This window comes from Carlito syrichta, unplaced genomic scaffold (assembly GCF_000164805.1).
Source record: "Carlito syrichta isolate Samal-C Ts95f unplaced genomic scaffold, Tarsius_syrichta-2.0.1 Scaffold308127, whole genome shotgun sequence".
NCBI classification, from domain to species: domain Eukaryota; kingdom Metazoa; phylum Chordata; class Mammalia; order Primates; family Tarsiidae; genus Carlito; species Carlito syrichta.
This window is the reverse complement of record NW_007252223.1, coordinates 41,485-65,022: the sequence shown is the minus strand read 5'-3', so window position 1 is coordinate 65,022 and position 23,538 is coordinate 41,485. Positions and strand designations below refer to the sequence as shown.

General features: G+C 42.0%; 1 protein-coding gene and 1 long non-coding RNA gene across 3 annotated transcripts; one reads left to right on the top strand and one right to left on the bottom strand.

Moving 5' to 3' along the window:
- The first annotated feature begins 6,129 nt into the window (after nucleotides 1-6,129).
- On the top strand, nucleotides 6,130-15,127 carry LOC103267408 (zinc finger protein 596-like). 2 transcript variants are annotated; one of them, XM_021716047.1, is made up of 7 exons: nucleotides 6,130-6,188; nucleotides 7,912-8,056; nucleotides 9,196-9,274; nucleotides 10,962-11,088; nucleotides 13,007-13,099; nucleotides 13,608-13,687; nucleotides 14,108-15,127. In XM_021716047.1, exons 3-7 carry the CDS (start codon nucleotides 9,257-9,259, stop codon nucleotides 14,765-14,767), a joined length of 978 nt encoding a protein of 325 aa, XP_021571722.1. In that variant the 5' UTR covers nucleotides 6,130-6,188; nucleotides 7,912-8,056; nucleotides 9,196-9,256; the 3' UTR covers nucleotides 14,768-15,127. The 2 variants fall into 2 exon arrangements, with proteins under 2 accessions (XP_021571722.1, XP_008063195.1); XM_008065004.2 differs by lacking the exon at nucleotides 9,196-9,274.
- Nucleotides 15,128-15,881: 754 nt separating this feature from the next.
- LOC103267407 lies at nucleotides 15,882-23,296 on the bottom strand. Its single transcript, XR_504749.2, has 2 exons — nucleotides 23,159-23,296; nucleotides 15,882-16,037 (listed from the first exon to the last, which is right to left on the bottom strand). It is a non-coding gene; the product is annotated as an uncharacterized LOC103267407 (long non-coding RNA).
- Nucleotides 23,297-23,538: the final 242 nt, after the last annotated feature.

Sequence of the window (23,538 nt, the reverse complement as noted above, 5' to 3'; positions counted from 1 at the left end):
GGGGAGAGGCGCGTGGCGGACGCGGAGCCGCAGCTCTCGGCCTCCCCGATCCGAGGGGGGGGGCGCACTGACTGGTTTCCGTTTAACCGCCTTGTTGAGAGAAAACCAGAGAGACCCTGACCCCGAGGCTGCCAGGCAGGAAGCTGCGGTTATTATTGGAACACGGTGGGGTCTCGGCTTACAGAGGCTTTGCGTTGGCTTTTGGGGAAGGGGCTTTCGTGGCAGGATGACGGCGGAGCAGAAGGGAAAACGTGCGCTTGCAGGTTTCAGCCGAGAGCGCCGAGCTTAAGGCGCAAGCTGTGCTGGGACCCACGGGACGGGGCCTGCGCCCGTGACCTGCAGGGACCAGCCGGTGCGAGGCATGGCGTCCTCACATCCGCGAGCGAGGTGGCTTCGACGACGTCCGAAGCGTCTTCCGAAATCCCCAATGAACGTTCAGCACGCTCTGAAAGCCCCTCCCACATCGCCCCCGTCGCTGCTCGAGTCCGCTGGGCTGGAGAGCGTCCTTCGATTTGGCGTCATTCTATGGGCCGCCGTTCGACCTTCGACCGGTTTCGATGGACCTGGAGACGGTCCCAATGAGCCGTGGAGTTAGGCAAGGGAGAATTAGGCAGGCTCCCAGGAAGAGGACTGCCGCTCCTAGGACAGCCTTGAATCCTCCTTCCAGGTCTGGCAGCCAGCCTTCAAGCCAGTTGTTTAATTTCCAACCTTTCCAGGCTTGAAGCGAGTCACGAACAAGCTTCCTAGTATTTGTGGCTGTGTCGGTGATAGCCTTTCCATTATCATCTATTTGGAGGCAGCAGTCGGTGCTGTTAAATTTTCCTCATACTCCTTTTTCTGCTAACAGTCTAGGGCTAAGCGATCTTGGTAAATTGTGGCACACATCTGGGTTTGCTGGGTCCTTATAAGTTGCAAGGCTGTGGCATTTGGTTGGTAATAATTTCCAAGACTGCCTGTAATCTAATAATGCGATGACGCATGTATATGGGGGTCTGATATTCCCAGCTTTCATCCTGTGCCCAAGCGGCAGGACCATAAGTGTCAGTGATTCTTTGGGGTGGCCATTCATTGGCTTGCCAAATTTTTTTTTGCCACCTAGGTTGATAGACGTTGTAACCCGGCCTTTTAGGCTTTGGTAGAGGGGAACTCCTAACTCACCTCCCTCATCGTTAGGCAAAAGGAAAAATCCGGGATGAATTATTTCTATGGTACACGTGCCCTCTAGTTTGCTGGAGCTGGGTGTAAGCCTTTCTTTCACATATCCAGAACAATTCAACTGAAGCTTTCCATGTATCTGGGTCACTGGAAATGAGGTTAGTCCAATGATAGGTATACTGTAAAACAGGTTAGTTTCTTCAGGGGAAGACAGGGCACTTGATTATGGTCTTGTCCAAGACAGACTTAAAACATTGGGAAGGTTTCACAGGAGGGGGCCCAATACCAAGAGGGTGGCTCTGGCCACCACCAGACCAGGCGTGCAAAATTCCAGGACAACATTCTTTTGCAAGAAGAGTCTCCCACCCATTGGGTAAAGGCTTGCCCAGCCCCACTGATACCTTTTTTTCCAATTATCTCTGAGGTAAGAACCCAACCCTGTGGCCGATTATTTTCTATGGCAGCTATGGAGTGATTCCACTGGAGGAGTTGGTAAGCATTTAACCTGGTTTCTTTCCAGGGCCACTTTTAGTCATAAGTGCTCCCCCACACACCCAGCATTTGGTGACATTAAATTCATGGGCGATTTGTTCAGCCAGGTCTATGAAGAGGTTTTTTTTCCTATGGCGGGAAGTTCTAGGTTAGAACCTTGATTCTCTTGTAATTGGCTGTACATGAAGGGTGGGGACAGCTTTGGCTTTGGCTGTGCCATTTTCTGTACAGTTCCTTGACCAGTAGGGTTTGGGCATGGTTTTGAGTACCTCCTGGCCCATAGTAATCCCAACAGGTCCAACCTCCACCTTGGTCATTACCTGGTAGATTACAGGTATGTATGTCCACATGCCTGGCTTTTAACCATCCGGTCCAATATAACTTGCCTTCGCAGGAACATAGAGAGACACTGACAATACGAACTTTAGGCTAGTCTGAAAAGTGAGTAAAGACTGGGTACCAGCTGTGCCATCCCCATGTTCCTTTTTGTAAAGTGTGGACACACAATTGTCACAAGGTGGGTTGTTGGCTGAGTTTGTGAAAGAGGCCCAAATTAAAATCAACCAATAATCACGAAACATCCTATCCATAGAAGGACGAAAAGAGCTAGCAAAAACCTTTCGCCACTGGTCCAATCTGCCGGAGCGGCTTCTGTTAACCCTATGGTGAAGACTAGGGCAAAAGTTGTGGCTGTAGACGGAGGCAAGGAGTGGCAGTGCATTAAGGGTCTGCTTTAGAGAGAGACAATAATAAAGAACAACTTATCTGAGTTCTGGCTGCTGTTTCCTCAAGCTTCCACCGTGCATTGGTCCGTCAGCCTCCAGTGTAGCTGAAACAAGGCCGCAGACTCCTCAAGCTTCAGCCGTGCGTTTAGTCAGCTTCCGGATGCCTAGAGCAGGGCTGCAGACCTTTTCCAGGCTTTGGAGCGTGGCGTCTTCTCCCTTTCTCTGGATGGTCAGTTTGTGCAGGTCTGAAGGGTCAGTCACACACTCCCAAGTTTGGATGGCTGGTTTAACTCTGCTGTAGTGGATCCAGGGGATCGCTTCAGCAACCTTTACTGCAGTTGGGGTAGACAAGAGGACAGTAAATGGGCCCCCCCAAAGGATTTTAGAGGCCGCACATTTCGTTTCTTTACCCATACCATGTCTCCGAGGTCAAAGGGGTGTGCGTCTGTGGTTAAACTTATTGGCAACCTTTCTCTGACTTGGTGATGTAAAGTGTTTAAGGCCGCACCTAAAGCCTGCAGTTGCTGTCTTAGGGTAATGTTTTCTATCTCTTTTAAGTCCCCCTGTACTTTTTTGACAAGAGGGGGGTGGCCTCCCATGAAGGATTTCAAAAGTAGAAAAACCTGTTTGCTTAGTAGGGCTAGACCTAATCCTTAACAAGACTATTGGCAACAGCTGGTCCCAGCCTCAGTGAGTTTCTTGGCATAGCTTACTGAGCTATAATTTTAATGTTCGATTCATTTGCCCTACTTTTCCCGAACTTTGGGGCCAGTAGGCAGTATGTAATTTCCAGGTAATTTTTAGCCGTTTTGCCAGCAACTGTATTATTTCTGCCACGTACACGGGCCCATTGTCTGACCCGATAGTGACAGGGATTCCAAACTGGCGGATGATTTCCTTTAAGAGAAGACAGGCCACTTCAGATGCTTTTTCTGCACGGGTGGGGAAGGCTTTTACCCACCCTGAGAAATTGCATACAAAAACTAGGAGATATTTGTAGCCACGGACTTGGGGGAGCTCGGTGAAATCCACAACTATGTTTTCAAATGGTGCCCTTCTGACATGCTGTATGCCAGGGAAGACTCATGGGTTGTTTTGAGCACAGGTTTGGCAATACTCACAGACAGCTCGGGCAATACTGGAGCCAGGGGACATAAAAGTCTTGGTTTAGTGTGGTCTCGAAGGCCGTTCGTCCACTGTGGGTCCCATGGTGGAATTCTCCAACAAAAACTGGAGCCAGTGACTCAGGAACTGCCACTTGGCTGTCTTGAAATTTCCACCATCTGCTTTGGAGATAAATTCTACTTTCAGTTTCAAACCAAGCTTTTTCGTGCTGCGAGTAGCTGGGGCTCCAGTTTGTCAGTGGGCTAGGGAGAAGTGCGTTGGTAGGATGGCTGACTCGCTGACTTTTTTTAGATGCTGTGAGTTTTGCTTCTTGGTCTGCTTTACGATTTCCTCGGGCAATGATTGCATCTCCCTTTGGGGCTCCGGACAATGCATGGCCGCTACTTTCTTAGGGGTCCACACAACATCCAGGAGCTTGAGGATTTCTGTGCCATATTTTATATCCTTTCCCCCTGAATTTATTACCCTTTTGCTTTATATAAGGTCCATGCACATGCAGAGTGGTGAAAGCATATTTGGAGTCAGTGTAGATGTTGACTTGCATTCCAGTGGCCAGCTGGAGGGCTTGAGTTAAGGCAATAAACTCTGCCTTTTGGACTGAAGTTCCTTTTGCTAGAGGTTTAGCCTCTACAGTGAAGACCAGGGTTACTACTGAATAACTGGCAAACCATTCCCCGTCTTTTATGAAACTGCTGTCGTCAGTCAAGTATTCAGCTTCAGGGTCTTTGAGGGCCTAGTCTGTTAGGTCTGGACGGCCGGAAAGCACTTCATCCTTAACTTCAATATAGTCATGGTCTGGCTGTCCAGAGTTGCTGGATTTAAAGTTTTGACCAGCTCTAAGCAGATGCGTGGGTTTTCACATAGCATCCCTTGATATTTGATCATTCTGGCATTGGTTAACCAGTACTGACCCTTGCATTCCATTAAGGTTAATAGCGCGTGTGGCACTCAGACCGTCAGGTCTTGTCCCACAGTCAGCTTGTCGGCTTCTGCCACCAGAAGGGCAGTGGCGGCGAGTGCTCTCAGACAAGATGGCCAATCTTGAGCAACTGGGTCCAGCTGTTTTGACAGATATGCTATGGGCCTATGCCATGATCCTAATACCTGAGTTAGGACCCCCGTTGCTATGCCAGGGCACTTGTGCACATCTAAAAAGAGGGACTTGGTTACGTTTGGGAGCTTTAAGCCAGGCGTGTTGATGAAAGCCTGCTTAATTTCTTCAAAGGCCTTTTGTTGGGCTTGTTCCTAAAGCAGGGGCTCCTGTTCTCCCCGCTTTGTGGCTTCATAAAGGGATTTTGCTAAAATAGAGACGTTAGGTATCCAGATTCCGAAGAATCCTGTGGCTCTGAGAAATTCCTGGACTTGATGTCAGGAGGATGAGACTGGGATTGAGCAGATGGTTTGTTTTCTTTCTGGGCCAAGCTGGCATTGCCCTTGAGATAGGGGGAAGCTGAGATACCCAACCTTCTCTTGGCGGATGTGGGCCTTTTTTTTTTGAGACCTGGTATCCGGCCTTTCATAAGTGGGTGAGGAGCTGGTGCGCCCCCTTCTATTTCGTTAGCCAGAACAAGCTTGTTTGGTTCAGGCAGGCACGTGGAAGGAGACAACTTAAGTGCCATCAGAGTTTCGCATTTTTTGTCCAGGAAGCTTTTAGCCAAGGTGGATGCACAAGGACTGCATCTCACCAACAGCCAATGGATGGGAACTGATCAGGGTGGCCAGGACCTGGGTCTCCTACAGCAATTCTAAACACCTTAGCAAGTACCATTTTATCTAATGGCCCTTCTGTGGGCCATCCCACCCCAAAAGAAGGCCAATCTACTTCACAAACTGTTTGGAGCTTTCTCCAAGTCAGTTTTACATCATAGTCTCCTGAGCTCCCTTGCCGAAAATGCTTCAACATACGTTCAAGGGGGGTGTTTTTATTTTGTGTTTCACCCATCTTTCTCCCCCTAAAAGACACCAGTCACACACAAAAAGAGGAAAAAGGGGTAAGGGGAATGATTGCTTCATCCGTCTCCAGCCGTACTCCTTGCGGAGATATTTCGGACACCTCTTAGCAATTGCCAGGTTGGTATAAACCCCCAACCTGGACCAGCCCTATTACGGGGCTGGGGCAGCCCTCAGCTGTATGAGATCATCACTGGCTTAGATCAGGACTCAATACTCGTTTTGGCCCACTAGTCAGGTCAGAACACTTCCACCGTCCATCTCATTCACACACAATCATACAACAACTCCAATCCTCCACCCAGTACCTTGGAGTCTATGGTTTCGTCTCAGGACAGTGTTTCCTTCCACTGCCTCTATCCCTTTCCTTCAGGTTTGAGACTACTAGTGGACTCCAGGAGGTGGTCAGGCTGCCCTTCTGCCTTTTAAGAACGGGTCTATTTCATGTAACCCCAGTACCTCCCTTCCCATTGGGTGTTGCTCCACATGCTGGTTCCTGTGCCTCACCAGGTTCCATTGTGCTTTTGAGATCCTTCCCCTGAGTTGCTGGGAGGGCTTCTCCCCTATAGATCAATTGGTCTGTTGGTGCCAGATGAAGTTGTCTCTCCTGTCGCCCCGGGAGTTGTATCCTGGTGACAAGGGAGGTGGAAAGACACCATCTCCGAACTCTCTGCTTTCCCGGCCAGTGCACCAAGAAATGTTATGGGAAAACAAATCAGAGAGACCCTGACACCGAGGCTGGTAAGTAAGAAGCTGCATTTATTACCGGAACGCAGTTGAGTCTCAGCTTATAGAGGTTTTACATTGGCTTTGGGGGAAGGGGCTTTTCGTGACAGAATGACAGCAGAACAAAAAGAGAAACTTGCGGTTGTAGGTTTCAGCTGTGAGCGCTGAGCTTAATGCAACATGCTGTGCTGGGACCCACAGGAAAGGGCTTGCAGCTATTACCTGCAAGGACCAACAGGTGTGAGGCATGGCGTCCTACATTTGCAAACTAGGTCGCTTTGATTATGTTTGAAGCATTTTCTACAATCCCCTATTAATTTTTAGCATGCTCTAAAAGCCCCCTATCATAACCTCTTTCTTTGTCTTATAACCAAATGCATCCACATTCTGAAAGCTGGTGTTTGAGCATTCAACATGTGAATTTTAGGGTGATAAAAGCAATAGGGAACATTTTTAAATGAATTATGTCAGAAATATTCCTCCTCACTTATAATTCATTTTGATAATATACACACAAAGTTTAACATCTTAACCCATTTAAATTCAGTGGTGTGAAGTCATTGATATTTTTGTGGAGACCGGGCTTGGTGGCTCAGCCTGCCATCCCACCACTTTGGGAGGCTGAGGCAAGAGGCTTGTCTGAGCCCATAGGTTTGATACCCGCCCAGGCAACCTGGTGAGGCCTTGTCTCTACAATAAATCAAAAATTAGCCGGGCATGGTAGCGGGTGCCTGTAGTTCTGCCTACTTGGAAGGCCAAGGTAGAAGGGTCACTGGAGCCTGGCAGGACAAGGCTTCAGTGGCATGAGCAGGCCACTGCACTCCAGCCTAGGCCACACAGTGAGACTCCAACTAAAAAAAAAACAAAAAACAAAAAAACCTCTTAATTTCTTTTTTTTTTTGAGTTGGAGTCTCACTCTGTCGCCCAGACTGGAGTGCAATAGCTGCTCCCGGTCACCGCAGCCTCGCCTACTGGTGGCTCCGGCGATCCTTCCGCCTCAGCCTTCCGAGTAGCCGGAATTACAGGCGCGCGCTACCACGCCCAGCTAATTTTTTGATTTATTGTAGAGATGAGGTCTTGCTGCTCAGGCAGGTCTCGAACCCGCGGGCTCAGGCAATCCACTCACCTCAGCCTCCCAAAGGCACGGGATTACAGGCTGAGCCACCGAGCCCGGCAAAACCCCTTAATTTCTAAGGGTATCTGCATAATGAACATTTGTATATCTAACCCTGAATTGTATCCTACACCTTTAAAATAAAAAAATTAACAGTGAAAATAAATAAATAAAATCTGTATAAAAAATAATAATGACTTGAAACCCCCTCCCCCAAAATTTTGTGTGTGTCTGCTATTCATCTCCAGAACACTTCCTCTTGCAAAACGGAAACTCTCTACTCATTAAAAATGTATTCATCGTTTTCTACCATATATGGCTCTCTCCTGTATCTCCCAAACCTAGGTTGTTTCTTAGTACATAGGACGCACTGAAGAGTATTTGTGAATCAATAAGGAACTGAATGACTCTTCCTAATTTTCCATCCAGATGACCTTTTTTTTTTTCTTTGCTCTCCGATTTTATGTTGGAGTTACAGTTTTTCAGTTGTCTGGAAAATCCAATCAAATTGAACAGGGTGTGTGTCCAGAACCAAGTTGTGATTGGGCTCACTATAAGTCTAATCAGGGTGTGTCCCTGGAATGCAGCCCTGATTAGGTTCATTCACTGTTTTCCTATATAAAGGGAGGTCAAAGAGAGGATGCGTTTGCCCTAAGAAGAAGAAACTGAATCGTGCAAAACTCTGGGAGAAGAGCAATTCACCGCTTGCCTGTGGAACCTTTCTCAGAACATAGCTGGCGTGACTACCTCCTCCAACTTTGGGTTTCTGGTGAGTTCTCTGAACAATTAGCTGCGAACTGGCCTTATTTAGTCACAACGATACAAGTCCTGTTTATCTTCAGACATCTGTCATATGAGAGCAGAAGCTTATGATCCTTTTATTTTATTGTATGAATGGTTACTTCACTGCTCTCATTTTCTATTTTGACTATTTTTTGTGCCTTTTCTATTTTTGTTTTGAATTTGTTTCAGTATTTTAAACGTTTGCTCCATGATTCCAGATCTCTGCTATTCAATACAGTAACCACTGGTCACACATGGCAGTAAATTTCAAATTAAGATTATAAAACTGCAGAGTAGCACTTGCCAAATTTCAAGTAATCTGTAGCTACTGCATTGGGCAATGCAGAGATTGAGCATTTATTCTCAAAGAAAATTGTCCCAGGTATGTTGATTTATAGCTTATGTTTTTTATTCTATTTTTGGATGATAACTATTCTCAACTACTCTGTATTAATTTCATATTGCATGTTTTTTAATTTCTTGTTGAAATAGGTGCCTATATAGTTTATTTAAATTCTTTAAAAAATACTACGAGGAAGACAATTTCCTGTGACTCTTGTCTGCATTGCTTTATTGGTACTTTACCATAATATATTCTGGTATTATTATTTTTATAATGTACTTTAAAACTTGTGTCCAGATAATTTAAGAGAGTTTCCCCTTTTATTCCTAGTTAGAAGATTGAGTCTTCTATGGTTGGTTATTTTCAATGTTTTTCACGTTTTTACTTATAAGACACATGTATTTCCTTTTTTATATTAGAAAATATGGTTTATTTCAAAACTAAATTAGAAAGAGAGAGATTCCCCCCCAAGGTAGGGGAGAGGGCCAAAGCTTAAGAAAACATGGCCTGACCATAGCTCAAAGAGCACATGGCCACACCATAGCTTAGCAAGGCAATGGTCAAGATATATGTATTTCTATTTTATTTATTAGCTACCACAGTCTTTTAAAAATTTTGACCCTGAGGGAAGAGAAAAGTCCTGTGCCTATTTCTTTTTGATGGCACTGCATGTTTCTGTTAGTTAGGCTGATTGATCTCACTCAAGTGAAAGTCTGGGGCTTCATGAGGGCTGAGTATAAAACTTGTTCACAATACTGGAGTCTCGTAACTTTTTTCTCCAGCCTGCTTAGAACTTGAACTGTCTGTGAGTGGAAACCCAGAAAACAGTAGGAAAAGGAGTTGATGGCAATGAATCCACTGGTGAGTAGGAAATGCCTCTTGCTACTGAGATTACATGACTAGTGCCAGTAGATGAACTGGCTTCTCCTATTTAATGTCAGTGTTCTAAGTAGAACTGGGGGTTTTCAGGAATCTAAGCCCCAACTAGTGTTTCCCAAGATTCTGGGGTAGTTATCATGAGTCAAGAACTCATCAATAATTAATACCTTTCCTAATACTCTGCTAATTTTCAGTCTCTTTTATGGTTCTGTGTTTACAGAAGACATGAGTTGTAGTTTTTTTCCCTTTTCTCCTTTTCTTTTTGTCTTTTTTTAAAACAGGGCCTCAATCTGTCACCCAGGCTGGAGTAGAGTGGCATGATTTCAGTTCACCAGAGCCTCCACCTCCTGGGCTCACGGAATCCTTCTGCCTCAGCCTCCAGAGTAGCTGGGACTGCAGTGTGTGCCACCACACCTGACTTTTTGTTGTTGTTGTTGAGAAATGAGGTCTTACTATATTGCCCAGATTGGTCTCCAACTCCTGGGCTCAGGCGATTCTGCCTCAACCTTTGAATGTGCTGGTAGTACAAGCGTGAGCCACCATGCCTAGCTGACAGAAGATAAATTTTGGGTGTATGTTTTATCACCCATTCCGTGAACTCACTGGAAAATTACTTACCCTTTGACCATGACATAGGCTGTAAGAGGCTTAGAATTGCGGTAGAGGCAGATGATAGAGATGAGTGGCAAACAGAACAGTAGAGTTTGACAGGGAAGCAGATGTTTCCCCAGGTGAATTCACTCAATATCCTGTTATAGGACCTGGATGAGGTCTGTACAGCATTGGAGTAAAACAAGAGACATTTAGGCTAGATAAGGTGTGAGAATTATTCATTTATTTTTGTTCAATCTTGGACATCTTTTTTTTATTTTAAAGATGTGGTGTACAATTCAGGGTTAGGTAATCTTGGACATCATAAAATGTTATAGTGGTATTTGAACTTTTGAAAATTACCAAAAAAAAAAAAAGAAAGAAAATCTGAAATGGTCATTATCATGCTTTTTCCCAATCGCTTTCTTTACCTTTTAGAAATTAACTTTAAAATATTTGATAACTGGAATTAATATATAGGGAATATAATTAATTTAATTGTGGCTGCACATTCCAGAGAGAATTCTGGAATACCTATATGTTGGTAGGCAGAGTAAAATGTAAGGCACTGGAATTTTTGAAGAATGAAATAGACTCAAATCAAAAAGTGTTATGCTTCAGTTACTTAAAATTAACGGGGAAAGAGTTTTAGTTGTAAATTTTTCTTTATTTTCTTTCTTTCTATTTTTTTCAGAAAGCAGGATTTATTGAGAGGACAGAAAAGCTCGCACAGTGGGAGGAGACCCGAGGGGGTTGCCCTGTAAATTTTCAGGTGCAAATTATACAATCACCTTGTCTAAGTCATATTTAGCAGTTTATAGGCATGTTTCTATGTTATATTATACCACATCTCATATGATATTTATAATAAGATAGTATAAATCCGTAGTGGGTATGTCTCTGTGAGTGATTCTGAAAGGTAGATGCCAGCTCAGCACTGCGAAGGATCTGGCTGGACTCAGACATGGTTTTTTTCTTTATGTATACCACTCCCACTACTTCCTTCATGCTGTCATCTCAACCCTCCAGCATAGGCAGTGATTGCTCTGTATAAACCACAATCTCAATCATCTTCTAGGAATCAGTGACTTTTGAAGATGTGGTTATTGACTTCACCCAGGAAGAGTGGGCCCTGATGGACACGTCCCAGAGAAATTTGTTCAGAGATGTGATGCTGGAAAATATCAAACATCTGGTCTCTATAGGTGAGTCTGTCAATATTCATGTATGTATATTTATAGTCTTCATTCAGTCAACAACAGTCTAGAACAGCTTTCCCATATTCTACTCCGATCTCTGCCCTGACTCTTCCATAGTCTTTAACAACCTGAAGGAAATTTGTTTGTTTAAATTATACTTACATCTACTTTCTCACTCCACTAGAAAGTAATAGTGAGCACCATTTTGTATGGTTCAGTTACTCAATCTCTAACATTCAAAGCAGAATTAGGAAAGCAATGTATTTGTTTTTGAATGCATAAATTGGGCATTTTCTTTTTGTTTATTTATTATTTATTTATTCATTTTTATTTTAAAGATGTGGGGTATACAGGTGCAGTGGCTCATGCCTATAATCCCAGCACATTGGGAGGCTGAGGTAAGAGGATTGCCTGAGCCCATGGGTTTGAGACCAGCCTGGGCACTTGGCAAGAGCTCATCTATACTATAAATCAAAAAACTAGCTGGGTGTGGTGGTGCATGCCTGTGGTTCCAGCTACTTGGAAGGCTGAGGTGGAAGGATCGCCTGAGCTCAGCAGGGCGAAGTTGCAGTGGTCATGAATATGCCACTGCACTCCAGTCTGGGCGACTAAGACTGACTCAGAAAAAAAGGATGTGGGGTACAATTCAGGGTTAGGTATACAAATGGTCATTGTACAGGTAAAGTTTGGGCCTCATTTTGGTCCCCATGCCATCTGATTTGAGATCAGGAACCTTTATTGATGAAGTGTGCCACCCTGGCAGTTTCTCATTATTGCCAATCCCTTTCTTGTATAGTATTAAGATAATAGTTTGGGGTCCACTTATGAGTGAGAACATGTGGTACTCAGTTCTTTGTTTCTGTGGTAGACCACTGAGTATTACAGACTTTAAATCCAGACAAGTTGCTGCAGAGTTGATAATTTTGTTCTTTATGGCTGCATAATATTTCATTGTGTGTATGTACCACATTTTTAAAAATCCAATCTACTTTTGATGGGCATATGTTTGGTTCCATGTTTTTGCTATTGTGAATAGTGCTGCAATAAACATGCATGCGCAGGTATCTTTTTTGTAGAATGACTTGACTTCCTTGGGGTATATTCCCAGAAGGGGGATTGCTGGGTCATATGGAAGGTCGATTCCTAGTTCTTTTAGGAATCACCACATTGTTTTCCACAGAGGATATACTAGTTTACACTCCCGCCAATAGAGTAGAAGTGTTCCCTTTTTCCCACATCTTCTCCAGCATCTATTGTTTTTTGAGTTATTGATGATGGCCATCCTGACTGAAGTTAGGTGGTATCTCAGTGTGGTTTTAATTTGCATTTCTTTGATGACTAGTGAGGCTGAGCATCTTTTTATGTATCCATTGGTTGCTTTTATGTTTTCTTTTGAGAGATGTCTATTCATATCTTTTGCCCACTTTTTAATAGGGCTGTTTGTTTTTTCTTTTCAGCATGTGAGTTCTTTGTAGATCTTAGATGTCAGGCCTTTGTCAGATATACAGTTGGCAAATATTTTTTCTAAATTGGACATTTTCTAAACAATTAATCTCTTGTCAATATGTGAGAGTTGAGATTGGAGTAGTAAAGATAAATTGATTATTGTTGGAGTTGATGTTTATTGGACAATATCTGAAAAGAAAACTCAGCCCATAATGGTGAAATTTAATGTATCCTTTTTTGAAAAGATTGAATTCTGCATTGTCTTTGAATTTGGGCTTGAGTGTTAGATTTCAGAGCTCCTTAATCTAGATGGCAAGGTCTAAATTTCTTCCTGGTCTTGTCAGGATCTTCAGTATTTTCTTAGTTCAATATATTGTTGCCTGGGCTGACAATGTCCTCCTTATTCTGTGTACCATTCTCTGGAACTTGATGACAACATACATTAACACAAACTCTAACTTTTCCCCCCAAAATCCAGGGTATGAGCTCTGCAAATCCGATATGATTTTTCAACTGGAGCAAGGAAAAGAGCTGTGGAGAGAAGGAGTACTTCTCCAAGGCCAGAGTCTAGGTAATCAGAAGGACCCTGTTTTTCAGTGAAAAGCAGTGCCTCATCAGTGACTTGAGTATGTCCTTGAAAACACCAAGTTAAGATTTTGTTAAGTGAGTGAGATCCAGTAAAATGAAAGACATTGGGTAAAATTTTTTATGTGTTGTCATTATCCCTTGATGTATATATCAGTCACAATCCATGTGTCTTTCTGATATTGTCTTTGGCTGCAAAAAAAGGATATTCATGTATTTATTGGTAGTAAACTTATACAGCTCCAATTTTCCACTTTGAAGATTTCCCTGCTCTTTACCAACTTAACATCTTAATTTGTTCTACTTTTTTGATATTTCAACCCTGAAAACCTATCAACACTATATTGTGACTCTACTATCTGGAGTATTTTATTATTTGACAAACTTGCTTCATCTAACTACCAACTTTTGAAGCATACTCCTATAGGCCATGGTGTTTTTCAGCAGTACCGTACTCCTAATGTCATTCTAACTTTTTTTTCCAATTATTTTAGGCAGAAAAAGTGCTCTTAAACAAGAAATGACATTCATGCATCAGATGAGCAGGAAACACACACCCGCTATCAGATCAACGGTAAGTTTCATGAGTGTAAACTCTGATCATCCAAATTAAAGACTTGGCAATGGAGTTATTGACTGAACACAATGTCCATGCTATGATTAAGTTGGAACCACACTCTTTCCAAGCAAAAACTTTGGATAGTTTCAATTTGTTAAAGAAATTAACATGAACTCAAAACTGAATCCTGAGATTTAAGAATATGAACGATTGCATAAGCATTTGCGCACATATTTAGTCTTCAAAATTAATCTGATAGCTAAAAAGAAAATATTTTTGCCTGCAGGCGAATAACACACCATGTGTATGCAAGGAACACTGGAAAGATTTTAAGTGGAGACTGGCACTAAGTGATTAGTCTAGGATTCGTATATAGAGAAATTAAGGTATAGATGTATATGGGAAATTATTAACAGCCTTTTATCTCTTTACCAGAAGCAGAAATCTCACACTCAAGAGGATGCCTTTGAACAGAATGTTTTGGTAGACTTCACTGACAGCTCTCAAACTCAACATTTGTTAACTCACATGGGAAAGAAACCCAATGTCAGAAAACAGCATGGAAAATCAATTGGTGACCAGACATCCCTTAACCAACATAAAAAAATTCACACTAGAAATAAATTAGGTGAATGTCATATATGTGGGAAAGCATTTTCTAATAGTTTTAGACTTAAACAGTGCAAGACGGTGCACGCTGGAGAGAAACCCTATGAATGTCATCAATGTGGGAAAGCCTTTAGTAAATGTTCTTACCTGAGAAAACATGAGAGGATTCACCGTGAACAGAAACTTTATGAATGTCATCAATGTGGGAAAGCCTTTAGTCAAAGCTCTGGCCTTAGCCAGCACAAGAAAATTCACTCTGGAGAGAAACCACATGCATGTCATCAATGTGGGAAAGCCTTCAGTCAATGTTCCTCCCTTAAGAAGCATGAAAGAACACACACTGGAGAAAAACCATATAAATGTTATCTATGTGAGAGAGCATTCAGTCAATCTTGTAACCTTAGAAGACATCAGAGAACACACACTGGAGCACAATCATATAAATGCCATCTATGTGAAAAAGTTTTCGGTCACCGTTCTTCTTAGACATGAGGGAATTCACACTAGATAGAAAATTATGGATGCTTTTGATACATGTTCTGATCTGGGATGTCATGGCATGATAAGTTTAATGAACGTGGAAGAGACTTCAGCCATACCTTTCAAAATTTAAACATTCCTGAGAATTCCCACAGTGAAGAAACACTATGGAATCAATGTGGGAGATTTTTTAGTCATCACTACTCCTCAGTCAACATACACATTTTCATAAGGAACAGAATATATATGTGTGGTATCTATGTGGCAAAGATTTAAATCAATGGCCACAGATGACATAACTCACAGTAAATATAATAAATATTGAAATATTCAGCACCAGCTCATAACTTTTTAAAATTTCTTATTTTAAAGATGTGAGGTACATTTCAGGGTTAGGTATACAAATGTTCATCATGCAGGTACCCTTGATGAGGTGTGGCCCCCCCCTTCCCTGGCAGTTTCCCACTACTTTAATCCCACCCCTTCAGCCCCCCAGCAGTTTCCCACTACTACCAATCCTTTTCTTACAGTATTATAATCGTTCAAGATCCGCTTATGAGTGAGAACATGTGATACTCGATTCTTTTTTTTCTGATAGATCACTCAGTATTCTAGTTGTGAAGTTCATAATTTTGTCCTTTATGGCTGTGTGATATTCCATTGTGTATATGTACTTTTAAAAAATCCAGTCCTCTTTTGATGGGCAGCACGGTTGGTTCCATGTTTTTGCTATTGTGAATGTTGCAATAAACATGCAAATGCAGTTATCTTTTTTACAGAGTAATTTGAGTTCCTCTGGGTATATTCCTAGGCAGGGGGATTGTGGGGTCATAGGGGAGGTCTATTTTTAGACCTTTTAGGAATTGTCCAACTGTTTTCCACAAAACACAAGCAGGAAGAACCCCTGAGTCTGTAGTCCATGTGAGATTGACGTCATTGATAATGATTAAGAAACATGGGACAACCTCAAGGCCAGTAATCACCACCATCAAACATTCACCCAAGCACTAGCACTGGTGTGCACAAGAAAACTCAGTGAAGGAATAGCCTACAAAACAGGAAGTAAGATGAAGCTCTTAAGGAATGTCAATTTATGTTGGAAGAGTTATTCAATGAAAAGTCATGATAAGTTCTTTATTCAAACAGCAATATTTGTGGCATATGTAGGGATTCACCCTGGAAATAGTACTTTCAGTGTCATGAATGAAGGGAAGTCTTCAGCGATTTTTCATTTCATCATCAACATGAAGTTTCTCCCACTGAGGAAATACTAACCCTAAAACCAAAGTAGAGGAAAATTCAACTAGATTTATATCACAAAATTAAATCTGAAAAAGAAAACTATACAAGAATCATTTAGTATACAATTCAGAAAATAATTCAAAATTTTTAGATAACTATCCCTGAACAAATATAATGTTGGAGAATATTGGAATATCTAGAATATTGGAATATTGAATGTAGAATTTTGTAAGAAATTACAATAACATTTTCAACAATTCAATACTGGCAGGTAGTTAAACAATACAATTTATTGCTAAAAAATTGAATGTGTTGGTCAAGTTATTTTTATTATGCAGTTTTAAGTTCACAGATTTGGGTTTGAACTCCTTGTGGGAAGAGTTGTGGGTAGTACAGATTCACTCCACTCTTTAAGACTCACTTTTCTGCAAAAGCTGTCTAAATTCCTGCCATTATTGTGTTTCTCCATTTCTGTGATGACAAAAACTTTCAGCCCCACCTGCCAGATTACTCACAATGCCATGTGCCTAGTCTAGTAGAGTCATTGGGTCACATTCAAAGACATATAGTCTCTATCTTTGGTATACATCAGCCCTTGGCTCTGCCCCTACGTGTTACCTGGGACCAGAGAGGCAGGCTTCTCTGCCCTCCTAGTCCATAGAATATTTCTTAAATTTGGTTTCTAAGTACTCTGCTGAGCTAGGTGGGGCAGAAGCCCATCCTACAACCACACCCCACATATTCTTATGTCATCCTGAATAAGGCACCCATTCCCTAGACAAGACCACCAGTACTCCCCTGACAACATCTCAGAAGATAAAATTCCAGCAAAATAAAATTCCCTCATCTATCGCCTACCACATAAGGCAGTTTTATCATTAATAAAATGTACTTTCCCCTAAGAAAAAACAATAGTTCTTATCAAGGGGTCTCAGTCTGCTTAGCCTGAGAGCTTGGAAATGCATTGTCCTTCAGTAAATCCCAGGACTGAACCTAAACCTCAAAGGGAAGTACTCTTTAGAGACCAACTGGGTTACTTGTTATTGCCAAACTGGCACAATCTCAAAATCATAGCTGAATTGAGGCCAAGTAAATGAATGCATTTAAACATATCTCCACAAGTTATTGCACTGTGCAGCCAGGATCAAGTCACGTGTGAAGATGATATACCAATTCAACGTCTTGGCAATACGATGGAGAAGTGGGGCCTGTGACCAGCAGAGATCCATGGGGGATGTGAAAGATAGTTAAAGGTAACACATTAGTTATTAGAAATCCAGACCCTAAAGAAAGACCCATGGCCTCTCTTTGCACAGCCCTTAAGACCTTGTTACTGAACACTTCTATGGTTCAGTTTTCTCAATCCTAAAGTGAAGATAAGCTTTGAGCCTTTGTCTAAGATTTATTATGAGTACTGAAGAGTTTGTACTGTCTACACCAAGTTGTTGTTCATGGTCATAGGCACTTCATCAATGTTCGCAAATCATGAAGATCTGTTATTCTGTAACTTGAGGTCTGAGTACACCACACTTCCTTATATTATTTTATACCAAAATATTAAGTCATTTTTCAATAGTTTACATCAGTATTAAATTTAGTTTGCTTGACGTAGTATGTAACTGCTTCCCAAACTGTATTTGAATTTAGCTGTCATTATGGGCCATAACTGAATATGAGACCGACCAATCTGGAGGCGAAGCCAGAAATCACCCCCCCCCCCCCGCCTTAATGTGTCTCCAGGAGAAAACAAGCAGGCTGTGGGCCTCTTGGAGGCAAGGCCTATCCTAGTGCTGAGGAGCCCATGGAACGTTGTGCATGTCCCAACTCTGAGGACCTCACATTCAGTGGGAATCTGTATATTGACCTGGGTGTCTAAGTATACGGGCAGTTGTGGTGAGAGCAAAGGATTTTAGGGCTAATCAAGGACAACTTTATGACCACCAGATGGCAGAATCCCACAGCCCGCTTTATCACAAATGGTGCTTTGATAGCTGGCTGGTCTATAAGGGGAAGTTCCTCACAGGATGACACCTTTCAGAAGCAGCAAGCTGGAGCCATCACCCAGAAAGCAAGGGTGGCAGGAGAACTTTCAGGGAGTTTAAAGAGTAGCCCTACTTGTCTAAATTATGTCTCTGCAGCAGATGGGCAGTCTCTGGGTCCAAAAACTATGATTGAAAAGCAACAGCTTGAAACCTTGCTTTCCATGGCTTCTGCATGTCTCTAGCTGGGTTGGGTGCAATTGTATAGGGTATAAACAGCAGATGGGCTCTAAATGGCTGAAAATCTACTCGTTTATAATGTAAATAAAGTACAAAAAATGTCTTTCCTATTTATAGATTTTCATGTTTATAGATTCAAAACAAAAACAGAATAGGCACAACAGTCAAAATGAAAAATGAGAGTGATAAAGTAATTGCAGATACACATGAACAATCCTCAGATGCTGCTCTCACATGACAAATGTCTAAAGACACAGGACTTGTATCATCATGAGGATAGAATGACGCCGGTTCACATCTTATTGTTTGGAGAAATCATGGGAAACCAAGAGTTGGAGGACACAGTGAAGCCAAATAGGTTCTGAGGCAGATTTCACAGGAAACCAGCAAGTATCTCTTCCCTCAATGTCCTGAACTGTAAAGTTCTTGGAGCAAATAAATCCTCTACTTGACTCCCTATCATATCGGAAAAGTTAATAAACCTAATCAGGGTTACATTCCAGGTATACACGCTGATTGCCCAGATACTGAACCTGCAAGAAAAAAAACTTTAACTCTCATAAAGTTGGAAAGCAAAGACGAAAAGTCATTTTTAAGGGAAATCAGAAAATTTCAGTTAATTATTCTGTCACAAAAATTCTTACATCTTATGTACCAGGAAACATTCTAGGTTTGGGGCATTCAGGAGAAAACCATACACATTAGAAAAATATATGAATATATATTTAATGCATAATTAGTTTCAGTTTTGCAAAACATAAGACTTCTGGAAATGAATAGTGGAGACTATTGCAAAGGAATATGAATGACTTTGTAACACTGAGTTGTACGCTTAAGATGGTTAAGATGCTAAATTTTATGTGTATTACCAAGATTAAAAATAATAAGCAGGGATGCTCTCCAACAAAATTCATTTTTAATTCTCTGTTTGAAAGTAGCAGTAATTCTCAATTTTTAAAAAGCTATTTATAAAGTACTTGATTGTGTAATGGTCAAATATGATGCCTTCCAGAAGCTCTGGGAAGGAATATTTGAACAGTTGCCTAGTATTTGAAGGACCCTGGAAGAGCAGATGGTAGAAAGGCTGTCAGGCATCGAGTGCAGAGACCCTGCTGATTCTTTAATGTTCGGTGTGTAGATCTACACTCCCGCCTTCTCTTAGAAAGCTCTGCCTACCAGTCAGCAGTCTGACTTCTGAAAGCTGCCGTTTGTCTGGCGGTGGGCAGCCCTAGGCCCAGGGTCCATCTATCCCTATCCTGTAAGACTACCCTACTGAAGTTCTTAAGGAATTTCCACATGGACCAATGAACTCCTCCAGGTTTTTTTGTTTTGCTCCTCTCTCAACCATTATTTTTTCTGGCAAAACAAATTTCAGGGCGCAAACCCAGGACTCTTATTCCAAACTATCCCCACTAAGTCTTATTTCAGTAACTTGTCATTCACTCAGGGGAATTTGTACTCTAATCTGTCATCTCTTTAGGACTAAATAATTTATGTTGTAATTATTAATATCATTATGACCATCAATATGATCACTATTGCATAGATGCATTATTGTATTTATTATTAGTTTCTTACTATGGTTTATTTTGGGAGTTTGTCATACAACATTGAATATATTTTCTATATTCACAAAGGGTGCCTAAGTCACTGAAGATGATTCTGGAGGGTTCCCTAACAGACAGACAGACACAAAGCTACTCCTGATACTCACTGTAATAATGGTGCTCCTGAAATATTCAAAGTATATTCTGTATAAAGACTTAGGGGTTCTTCCTGCTAGTGTTTTGTGGAACAGGTTGGCAATTCCTAAAAGATCTAAAATATATTCAAAATATATTTTAAAACTATTCTGATGTCAGGGATCAGTTCATTTTCGCAGAGGAGCCCCATGAAGTTGTTTTGACCTGTATGGACCTCTAGAAAAATGTTTAAGCTTTTAAGGTCACAACAAATGCTTTTGCCAGCCCGGAAAACCAAGAGAGGAGGTCCTTTGATTCCTATATGCGTGCGCACGCGCGCACACACACACACACACACACACACACAAACACACAGAGATCTGAGACAACTGGGTGCCCAAGTACCACTCATGCTTATCTCAGAAGTGTGGGGAGGTCCCCTCTGACCATTCAAGTTTCCTGCAAGTTGTCCTTGGTCCCTGCTGGGTCCCAGAAGCTGGAGCTTCTTGTCACCCACCAACAGCCCAGGATAGAGTGGTATGAAGGGACAGATCCAGACCTGATGGTGGCCTAGTGGAACAGACAGAATAAAAGACAGCAAAAACCTCAAGGGGATAGAGGCTGTGGCCTGACTTTCTGAGGCAAGCAGGACGTGGGAGGACTTTAGCCGAGGTGTGGTGCAACAACCCAGCTTTCCTTCTAGGGATTCCTTGCTCCCTCAACGAGATGTCCAAGCTCTAAAAGAGGGATGGGTGCAGGGAGAAAGGAAGGCACTAGATCCCGTCCTTCTTCCCCCATGTCTCACCTATCAACATTCTCCTAAAAGTCCTTCTTTTCATCTACTTTACTTCTATTGTTTCTTTTTCTCTCCATGTACTTGTCCTGTACCTTCAGGGACATAATCCAAGGTGCAGAACTATGACTCTGGCTCAAACTATGCCAAGAGTCCTGATCTGTGTAACAGACCATTCACTCAAGGAGATCAACAGCTGTTCGCCCATCTCCTGATGCACCTCCTTCCCCTCCCTGTCCCCCTCCATCTTCTCCTTCTTCTCATCATCATAAAGACCATTACCTCTAGGATTGCTGATCACTTTGATTGTAACTACTACCACAATTATTACTGTGGTTGTTTTTGGAAAACACTGATCTATCTTTCTACAACAATGAGCTATGTGTGATTTCTAAACAGAATGTCAGAGAGTTCCTCAAAACACAGGAACATATACTCCCCCTTCCCACCCCCAGGTCCCCAAGATAACTTTCAGTGCCTTATCCAGGAATGATCATCCACAACTTTTCCAAGTTTTCCCTGGAGGCCTGGAAGAACTGCTCTTACAGGGAATGCTCTGGGAGGCAGCTTGACCAGTCTGAGCCTATGGAAAATGCTTCAAATCATCTGTATGGCCAGCAAGTACTTTCCCTGCTTAAAAAATTTAAAAAGGCTAATAGCGGACCACCAGACTCACTGCAAATTTTCCTAAAATCCTTCAGTGACACAGAAGCCAATGGAAAAAACTTTGTACACTGGAAGGAAGATCCCCAAACTCTGGAGCCTTCCCAGTATACTGTAAGTGTGCCCCTAGAAATAGGAAAGAAACGACTCCTATCACCCCAAGTTATCTCTTACCACCAAGGAGGGCAGGGAAACCAATCCATTATACTCCCAGCAGCCCCAGAATCGAAGCACAATCCTGCTAAGTTCAGACAGAAGTGTAGTGGGATAGAACATAAACTAAAGCAAAGCAAGGTAGTCAGTATTGAGAAAGTGCTGTAGCACAATGTTCAACATAAGTGGGGGGGCCTGAGAAGCCCAGAGGCAAGGTGTGGTCTCCGAACTCTGCATATAGACTACTTCCAGAAAGACTTGCCTCCTTGAAGGACACATACACACACACACACACACTTAAATAAACCAATATGATAGTTGTATCCAAATGAAAAACTGCTTTCCAGATGTAGTTCTATGCCTATCATTTTTTGCTAAATTATACTTGCATTTAAAAATAACTAACCCATATAAATAGATGTCTACACAGCTACTTACAGCTTTTTTAGATAAAAAGGATAAAGATAACATATATTCTGTGAGATAAGCATGAATTAGGAAATCAAAATCACTGCCTATTCCAGAACATGCTCCTCACAACAAGATTTACAATTTATATATAACATGGCATTTTGAAAACTGTTCAGTTAAATAAAAGGCAGTCGAGTAGTTTTCTACATTATATTTGACAGTCTTCATATACCATTCTGACTGCTTGACAGAAACAAGGAGTTGGATGAGAGTTCCTGCAGCTGAATCTTACATGCATCTTCCCCTAACTGCTTGTAATGTGTGCTGTTAAGCATGATATTAAGATTGGTTAATATGCTTTCTATGACTCACAGGAAACTATGAGTCTTAAAAAATTCACTATGGCTGTCAATCTTTCGTATCTTAGATAAAACACTAATAATTAAATAAATAACTTTTGAAAAGATGGCCTACAAAATTGATATTTTCATCTTCTAAAAATATTGGAATAAGCTTATGTATGTTTCAAATGAATAAAAAAGAGGAAAAAAACCGATACTGCAATTCCTAGCAAAAATTTGGCAAAATAACATATGCACAGATGACTGCAACTCAAAATATACATATTTTGGAGATACGTATAAATAGGAAGACAGATGTTCAAAGAAAAATGGATAAATCTCTAAGCTTGATAAATCTCTAAACCTGACTTTCTGAGGCAAGCAGGACTTGGGAGGACTTCAGCCAAGGTGTGGCTCAACAATCCAGTTTTCCTCCTAGGGATTCCCTACTCTCGCAACTAGATGTCCAAACGCTAAAAGAGGAATGGGTGCAAGGAGAAAGGAAGGCTCCCTCCCCTCCCGTGTCCCTGCTATGACTCATTACACCTCGAGGCCATAAAATGAGTAGGCATATTTAGAAGATTTAACCTCTCTAACCATGTAAATACAAACTGACCTTTTAATGAAACTGTAAAGACTTTGTATTCCACTTAACACAATGGCATCCATAAAATATGATTAGCCGGCCACAAAGAACATTTAAGGTAACTGGAAAACAATACATATATATCAAATAGGCGTTAAGGGCTTACTAAAATCAAAATGAGAATAAACAATAATCAGGTAGATCATGCAAAATTAACAACCCAAAGACAACGAAAGTTTATACTCACAGAGTAACAGTCAATTCAAATGAACATTATCAACCCGGTACTGAACCACGAAGTACCTACCAGTCAATACCATGAATAGGGTCACAGTTGTTATCCTGAAGAAGTAACTTTTAAAGCACTTATTTGAAAACCGGAGGGCTGGGAAATGCGAGAAGCGACTGTCACGGAATACATTTTGTCCCCCTGAAGTTCATGTGCTGGATGCTCAAACCCCAGCATTTCACAATGTGAACGCCTTTGGAGATACACAGGCCATAGGAGGAGGTGATTACACGAAAATTACGCAGTCAGTGCGCCCCGCCCCCCTCGGATCGGGGAGGCCGAGAGCTGCGGCTCCGCGTCCGCCACGCGCCTCTCCCCCTCACGCCCCGGACCCCGCCACGTCCTCGGCCACGGGGAAGCGGGCAGGCGAGGACGTTGTCGAAGGGGCCTCGGGGCCG

Bases quoted from the DNA above. Each gene is read 5' to 3' on its own strand.
- LOC103267408 (XM_021716047.1), top strand. The intron at 11,089-13,006 runs GTGAGTCTGTCA...CCCAAAATCCAG, and splicing joins CAAACATCTGGTCTCTATAG to GGTATGAGCTCTGCAAATCC. The intron at 13,688-14,107 runs GTAAGTTTCATG...TCTCTTTACCAG, and splicing joins CACCCGCTATCAGATCAACG to AAGCAGAAATCTCACACTCA.